The sequence below is a fragment of the Pundamilia nyererei genome, unplaced genomic scaffold, assembly GCF_000239375.1.
Source record: "Pundamilia nyererei isolate P.nyererei 1_Seehausen unplaced genomic scaffold, PunNye1.0 scaffold00130, whole genome shotgun sequence".
NCBI lineage: Eukaryota > Metazoa > Chordata > Actinopteri > Cichliformes > Cichlidae > Pundamilia > Pundamilia nyererei.
Window position 1 is genome coordinate 1,232,719 of NW_005187531.1, and position 8,108 is coordinate 1,240,826.

The 8,108-nt window shown below is 39.6% G+C and overlaps 1 protein-coding gene and 1 long non-coding RNA gene across 10 annotated transcripts in view; both read left to right on the forward strand.

Moving 5' to 3' along the window:
- Positions 1 to 8,108, forward strand: part of ano2b (anoctamin 2b) — a 69,803-nt gene that overhangs the window by 38,205 nt on the left and 23,490 nt on the right. For 8 of the 9 annotated variants that reach the window (XM_005743326.1, XM_005743327.1, XM_005743329.2 and 5 more), the window contains 3 exons: positions 1,030 to 1,113; positions 7,176 to 7,250; positions 7,708 to 7,909. In XM_005743326.1, coding sequence (XP_005743383.1) covers positions 1,030 to 1,113; positions 7,176 to 7,250; positions 7,708 to 7,909 — 361 coding nt within the window. The remainder of the gene's footprint in view (positions 1 to 1,029; positions 1,114 to 7,175; positions 7,251 to 7,707; positions 7,910 to 8,108) is intronic. The other variant, XM_005743328.1, reaches the window with a different exon arrangement.
- Positions 4,409 to 5,660, forward strand: LOC102202021 (uncharacterized). Its single transcript, XR_311999.1, has 3 exons — positions 4,409 to 4,691; positions 5,073 to 5,184; positions 5,520 to 5,660. It is a non-coding gene; the product is annotated as an uncharacterized LOC102202021 (long non-coding RNA).

The following is an 8,108-nucleotide window of genomic DNA, read 5'->3' on the forward strand; positions in this document are numbered from 1 at the left end:
GAAGTGTACCTCTGGTGCAAATTACTGACCTCTGTCATCATTTTAAGTGGGGGAACTTGCACAATCGGTGGCTGACTAAATACTTTTTTGCCCCACTGTAGTTGCAACTCAGGATTTAGTATCTTGCCCACAGATACTTTGGCATGCAGGCTGGAGCAGCCAGGAACCCACCCAACCGTCTGATTAGTGGATGAACCACTCTATCTCCTGACCCATAACCACAATGAAGAAATTGATAGAGCTGTTAGTGTGCCACTTAAAGATTCCTCACCATCAATGGGTTCAACTTCTTATACGTTGGCGAAAGACTTGCGAAAGTTAGCTGCAGGTCCTTCGGTGGCTTTCAGCCAATCAAATATGGGACACTCTTCAGAGCCAATGCACTTTGTGTTTGACCAGGTGTTTCCTCAGATTTGATGTGTTGCCATTTTTTTTCCCTTCATTTTCCTCTGCAAATGTTACAGAGAGCAATCGTTGCGCAATTTTTATTTTTATTTTTTGAAAGCGTAATCACACCTGAGAGATCTTTTGGTTAACTTGAGTGATAGTTAGTAATAGTCATGCTCTTTCTTACGCTTACCTAAAATTTGGCACCGAATAATTTAGTGTGAGTTGGTTTTCAGTAGATAATTCAGTCAGTACCCTAAAAAGTACAGAGTTTGATACCCAACCCTGACTTTATCAGAGTCTTTAGGTTTTTTTATTTTTTATTTTTTGACTTTTAACAAACTTGTATTAGGTAATATAATGTGGAATACAGGAATGCTTGTTGCTGAAAGTGTGCCTCTGTACACCTACACAGATGGTCCATTATAAAGGAGGTGTGATTCATAATTAATAGAATTGTTGTAAATCGATGTGACTTAAATAAATATGTTATATTTTATATAAACAAATATGCTTTATGTGCAAAGAGGAAAAACATCCTCCAAGCTTTTGAGTGATAGTGGGTGTGTCTGTCTGTCCGTGTCTGTCTGTGTATCTGTCTGTCTGTCTGTGTGTCTGTAACTTGTCCCCCCTGTCTTTCAGCCAGCAAAGCAGGAGGACGGGACAGTGACAGGGAAGGACAGATGGAGACAAAAACTACTGTCAGCCATGTCTGCAGGAATACCGGTAACCCCTCCTCTCCTTCCCCTGTCCTCTTCTACCACCTGTCCTTTTCTTTTCCCTCCTGCTCCCACCTTGCTTTCCCTATCCTTTCTTTCCCCTCCTGCAGGCTGCTGTCTGTTCTTCTCTTCCTGTCCCATCCTCAGGGTGCTACCGTTTCCACTTCACAGGTATTTCTTTGTATGTTTTCTAGCATACCCCTTTTAAATATATCAATCCAGGTATGTGATGACCACAGCAGGAGTTAAAATTGCCCATATAGTTGGGCTAGTTGATGAACCCGAAAGCAGAGCACAGATATGAGCAGGAACAGGAAGATTGTGTATTAAAAAAAATGCTCATTGTTGGTGGGAGAGAGTTGGGTTTGAATGGAGGTCACAATGAGGTTGAAGCAATAGGCAGGGCCAGGGCACCAATGCAGCTAAGGACTGCTGTATGAGAAGTTCAGAGAACAGAGAGCTCAGAACTGAGAAAGATAAGAAGGGGCTTAGGCAGATGAATGCTGCAGACAGAGAAGAACAGGTGTTGGTAAATGCGAATACATGAGTGGGCAATAAACTAACAGAGACTGCATGATCTGGCAGTTGTGTATACAATGTTTTCACAGTCAAAGTGTTGGATCTAGGTATTTATTGCAGAGCAGGATGATGACAAGCAGCTGGCAGTCTGACTTCCCCCGCTCATCACATCCTGCAATCAAGCAGGCAGAAAACAGAAACACAGAAAGTAGGGAGGGAAAAGATTGCGCTTTGCAGCTTGGTGGGAATGATGGTACAAGTGAAGGGCATGACACACAAAATTACCCTGCATTCCACTGCCCACGTCACCCTGTAGAACATGTGCTCTGGGAAAAATTCAGATAGTAGTGTATGACTTTTGCTTTTTTCTCAGAATGGAATGAAATCTGGCTCAACTTGGGTGCTGGTAGGTGACCCATGTGCGGCCTGGTTCTATTCCACCCTGGATGAGTTCGTGCATGTCTTTCCTTTCTCAAACTGCCTTGTCATTAAACAGACTAAACACACGCTTTACACACTAATCAAAGAAGTATTAATCCAGGTCTGAAAATAGTTCTCAACCAAAGCACTGTAGTACTGTTTTCCCAGGTAGTTAAGCTAATTAATGTTAAGAAATCCTTCCAATATAGTCTTTAAAAAAGGAACATTCTTTATAACACAGCAAAGGTAAAATGATTTGTTGGATCTACAAACCTTGTTGCTGGACAGTTAACAGGACCCCCTTATGAATTGGGTGAGCTGCTAATCCTTCTTTGCAACCTTTATCTCTGTGGGCTTTTTCCTCATCGCAGGTGTACCACATGACATTAATGGACTCAACGGAGACATACTGTTTGTTACACCTTTTCTTGTATGACAAGTTAATTGTGGTTAGGTCTACTGTCAAACAAACAAACAAACAAACAAACAAACAAACAGCTACAAGTACCTGGGGATCCCACAGGCAAATGGGAACCATGAAGAGGCCACTATGAAAGCTGCAAACACCAAGTACCTGCAGAGGTTCAGGCAAGTCCTGGGGAGTCAGCTGAATGGCAAAAACAAAGTCTAGGCTATCAACACCTAGCTCTGATCAGGTACCCTGCTGGGATAATAAGCTGGCTGAAGGAGGAGATGGAAGCCACTGACATCAAGACGCGGATGGAATTCTGTGAATGCAGAAATGACAGAGTGTGAGACTTAAAACACAAATTTATATGACAAAAAGATGCACAACACAAATAAGCCGACTTGGAGAAGTAGAGGGATGGAAAGAAACTGAGGGAGGGCGGGCTGAGTGGGAGTGATGCATGCTGGGCAGGAAGCCAGGGGTAAGATTAGTGACCGTCACTATGGCGACACACAACTCCCTCTCACACACTTGAACCATTGTTACCTGAATGTGCTGTAGGATCAAATCAAAAGATTATATGAACATATACGTGAGTAAAATGGGTCTTTTGTTTTTGAGTCTTCTTCGTTGGTCCTGTTTTAAAGCAATATGCCTTCGGCATACTAAGCACTTATAAATGTTGGGTAAATCAAGTTGAGCATTCATTTTGGCTACTTTAAGTACAGAGCTCAGGCTGCATGCTTACATTTGCAAACTGACAGTAAAAGTGCCGTAACTACATCAGTGGCTAATCTTCAGTGACGGACAAATCACTGTCACAATGTTTCAAATCAGTTTTTGAACTACAGGTTAGTGCTAATAATACAAGACAAACTAAAAAAAGAGAAAGGGTCACATGTTTTAAAGCCCAGAATCCTAAAGGGAAGCCAGCTCGGTCTTAGACACTTACATTGCATTAGATGTGCCTGAAAATGGTGAAATGGTACTATATGTATAACATCATTCTTAACATTTAAGCAAATGTAAACATTTATTTGCTATAACAGCCATGTAGTATACCAGAATAGTTCCCCACTGCTTAATATATTAAATACAGTGTTTTTCTGCATCTGCTTACATTTTGCAGAAATCAAGCCAGCATGGCTTTTAGTGATTCTGGTCCACAATACTCTGTGCTTGAATATTTGAGTTGCTCCAATGAAGTAGTGTTTTGCAGTCTATCCATAGTGAGTGCAGCAATACGTACTTCAAAAGGGGAACTGGAGTACGGACTGAAAGTGAAATTGAAAAAAGGAGCAATTTAAGAGCCAAGTCTGTCACAAATGCAAAGGCTTTGTTGGTCTTTCCTCAGTGGGCATTACAAGCTAAATATAAAGTCTGACCTACCTTTTTCTTTCTCTTGGTCAGGATGGCCATCACACTCTGAAGGTCTTTTTGTATACACTTTGTGTATGTAGAGGCTTCAGGGTGAGAGTGAGAGAGCAAGAATGGTAAATGGCCTGCATTTGTATAGCGCTTTACTCAGTCCCTAAGGACCCCAAAGCGCTTTACACTACATTCAGTCATCCACCCATTCACACACACATTCACACACTGGCAATGGCAAGCTACATTGTAGCCACAGCTGCCCTGGGGTGCACTGACAGAGGCGAGGCTGCCGGACACTGGCGCCACCGGGCTCTCTGACCACCACCAGTAGGCAAACGTGGGGTTAGTATTTAGTTAGTATTTTAGAAGAAAAGCATTTATTATGTTTGAAATGAAGGCTCATGTCCAAAAGGCGCGATTCTCAAAATGATGATAAATGTACAGATTAAAAACAAGTTGCTGATTTCGTTTCTGGTTCTTTTATACACTGCTCACTGCATAGACGTTATAAGTGAGAGACTGCATAAATCTGAATAATGGACTTGAGCAGAAAAGCACATTGTGTTCCATGTAACACTTTCATTTCCATTAAAGTTTTTATATTTAATATGTGCATGTTCAGTTAAGACAAAAGGCCCTCCGTTTGAAAGGCTAACGACTTTGTTCCAACAGAATAATGAGAAAGAAAAATGTTAGCGAAATTGTGTATTTTTAAATCAAATGTATTTCGTCAGTTGTAATCAGGATGAAACCTGTTTGTCATTTCTCAACACCGCACTCTGAGTGCAAACAAACACACTTTCCAGCGTTCACAAGTTTAGAAGACTCAACGAGGTCGTTTTCAAGAAGCTTGCCAAAACCATCCGGTAAGTTAATTAAATGAGTTGGTTTGTTGTCTGAACACAGTGTAGACATCTGCTGCTGGTTACCATGTAAAAACAAAGTAGAATGCACAAGTTGATTTACACACTTAATCTAATCTGATCTAAACTGACAAGTATGCACATAGTGCCAACGTCACATTCAAGTGCTAACACGTTTTATTATTCTAGTAATAGTCTTTTAAAAAAGGTTAATATGAAGAATTTATACTTGGTAGCAGTAATAGTTTTGCATACATAGTACTATTTAATAATAGAAGTGGTATTGTCTGTGAAAAGTAGAAACTACTGATGATAACTTGTTGCAGTTTAATGCAGCCTTATTTTACATTTCATTTAAATCTTGTTTTGCTCTTCTGTCTCTAGCAGATTGGAAATTTGTCACGAGTCCTGGTGTGATCAAATTTTCCTTCAGCACTTGAACCAGGCTAAGAGTCTGGAAAAGGGGGAGGAGAAGTGAGAACCTTAAGAGAAGATGGTATGGCTTTATTTTGATTATTTTTGGTTTTTGCTGAAAGATTGTTTCTTTTAAATATTTTTGGTGTTAATAGTTTCTTGGATTTCTGCCATGAATTGTCCTTTTGTAGGTTATTATTTAACAAATTAGTAGCTGAACTTTTGAAACACAGCAATGGAGAACCAGTCAGGTGGAGTCTAATCCAGAATGCCAGAGAGATATAAAAAGTCACAGTCTCTGTTTTAACTTTTAATCTTACTTATTACTTAGCAAATTCTCATTTTTAACTAAAACTTTATTAGAATTGGGTTTTTAAAATGACTTGGGTGTCTTTTTTTTGTTTTTTTTTGTTATAGGTCTTCAATCATCAGCGAACAACCTACAACCTGACCCCAAGTGAAAGGCTTCTGGGCTCACTGTCTCTCTGGGAATACTTGCCAAAAGCTGCAAAGTGAACAATGTTGTAGAACTGAAGTGACAATAAAAAACTTCACATTTAAGAGATTTGTTTGTAATCCAATAATTTACATGGCTAACACCTCATAATTAATTTGTCTCTTAAAGTTTGTAGTGGGCTTGAAAAACACATTATTAATTTTATAAAAACACAACTTTTTTTAAATTTTTTTTAATTTTAATTTTAATTTTTTTTAATATAAAATATAAAAACACAACTTGAATGTAGCAAACACCCCCCAGATCTGCAGTGCAAATGTTGGAGCAACCAAAGGACTACCTAATGATGTATGCAAGAAACATGCTTTAATGGTTAAGGCTGTCTAAATGTGCATTTACTATTTAGTGAAAAACCAAGAGGTCCTCAGATGACTAAAGGGCAGAACTCTTGAGTGGTTGAAGCAATTAGACCAGTATTAATGTAGTTCTAATAAATGTCAAAATGTGTCCTTGCATGCAGAAATGTGTACGTCATTTTAATTCTACAAGGTTCAAAATCCTTATTTTGAACCTTGCGTCCCCATATTTTAAACTGATGCTACTCCTAGACGTGGTGTCTTACTCTAAATCTCAGATTAAATGTCTAACACTCCCCTTTCAACCCACTGTATAAGCTTATTCGTGACGGTTCATATGTATATTTGCCTGTTTCTGTTTTTAAAAAGCTTGTATTGCAGGGTGTACAATGCCATCATATTCACTAGATGGTGCCATTGCACTGCCAGGCTGCATAATCCCTCTTCAGAGTATACAGGGTTTTGATCCACTCAGGTCTGTGTGTGCAAACTGACTTCCTATCACTGTGTGAAGATGTTCATGTATGCATTATTTCCATATGCCTATAAGCACCACCTGGGGGTGGAAGATTTGAAACAGTTTGACAGCGGTTTTGTTCCACTGTAAACTGTAACTGTACAGGTTACATTCCATTATTAAAATTTCTGACATTCTGGGCGAGACTTTTGTTTGCACAGGGTTTAGTAGCTGGGCAAAACCAGATCCTTCTGTCATCTCCTAGCATTTTAAATTATACATTGCTACTGTCTCCTGGCTGTAACCTGGTTTTCGAGGTTGTAGAAATCAATCTTCCTATCTGAATCTTGGCAAGAAAGCAGACACTTGTGTTTTCTTAGACCTGAAATTGCTCCAAATTAAAAGCCAGTTAATGTGGTTAATGCCTGGGAGAATGGATGAATCAGCTGGGAGTCATCTGGATGTTAGAGATTCTCTGGAATAAAACGATGTCCTCAAGCAAGTGTTTGAATTTAGGCTGCGTACAGTAAAACACATTTTTATGCTCCCTTATGTCTGTGCTGAGATGTGGTAATGTTCCCCGTGGTCGTGTGAAATTCACTGGCTGCTTGTTTCGCTCTAAACTCAGTTTTTACAAACCATTTGAAAGGAGGAAGCTGCTTTGTTTTTCTCTCTTTTTAAGACGTCTCTGTAGGCTCTCTGTTCTGGATAACAGATTTAAAAACAAACTTAAAGATCCACAGATTCCTGTATGACTGATTTGGAATTTTCCCTCTTTTCTCCTCCTCTGTTTTTTCTGTCAGTCTCCTATAGAGAAGCTGACCTGGAAAGATCGCCTTCCCGGATACTTGATAAATGTGTCCTCTATCCTCTTCATGGTGAGTATTTAAAAATGTGTTTTAGGGCCAGTGTAGGATGAGAAAAATGTATGTGCAGAGCTGGGAATAAAAGGGATTCCTTTTTCCTTTTTTTTTCCTTAAGATCCATTTGACTTTATAAGGTTGGATTGACCTCATCAAGCAACAGCGGATAACAGAATACAATTAGATCTTTCTTTCCAGTTGGATTTAGCAGTAAAGAAATACTTTTAGCTCAAACTTACCAAAGCGCACATTTTTTCCTTCTAAAGTTACCACTTTAAGCATGAGTTTCTCAACATTACTATCCCCCTCTCTGAGATATGTATGATTTTAAAATAAGGTTTGGTTACATCTGATCTAGCCTAGCTGTGTCATTTTCTCAGAATTGAAGTGTGAGAGCATAATAAGTCTAGCCATTGCTCTATAACGATTTGAGTAATAACTACCCTTCCTTTGCTTGTGTTTTTGCTCCCAGTTTGCGCTGACATTTTCTGCAGTTTTCGGCGTCATCATTTACCGCATCACAATCTCTGCGATCATGGCGATGAGCCCTGACCCGGAGATCAGGCACAATGTTCGGGTGACAGTCACTGCCACTGCGGTCATCATCAACCTCGTGGTTATCTTGATTCTGGATGAAATCTACGGTGCTGTGGCAGTGTGGTTAACTGAGCTAGGTACAGACACACACACAGATGTCCTTTTACTCTATTCTAGTAAAGTAACTTTGGTTTCAAGTACCAGAGAGAATGGGGGGAAAACTGGATCCACTGGTGAACACTGCTAAAAACCTTGATTGGTTTTCTTTCCTGCCAAGAGTTAAGTAAAAAGATCATTAACATTTGAATATCTTTAATAATGAAGCTGTAACTGCAC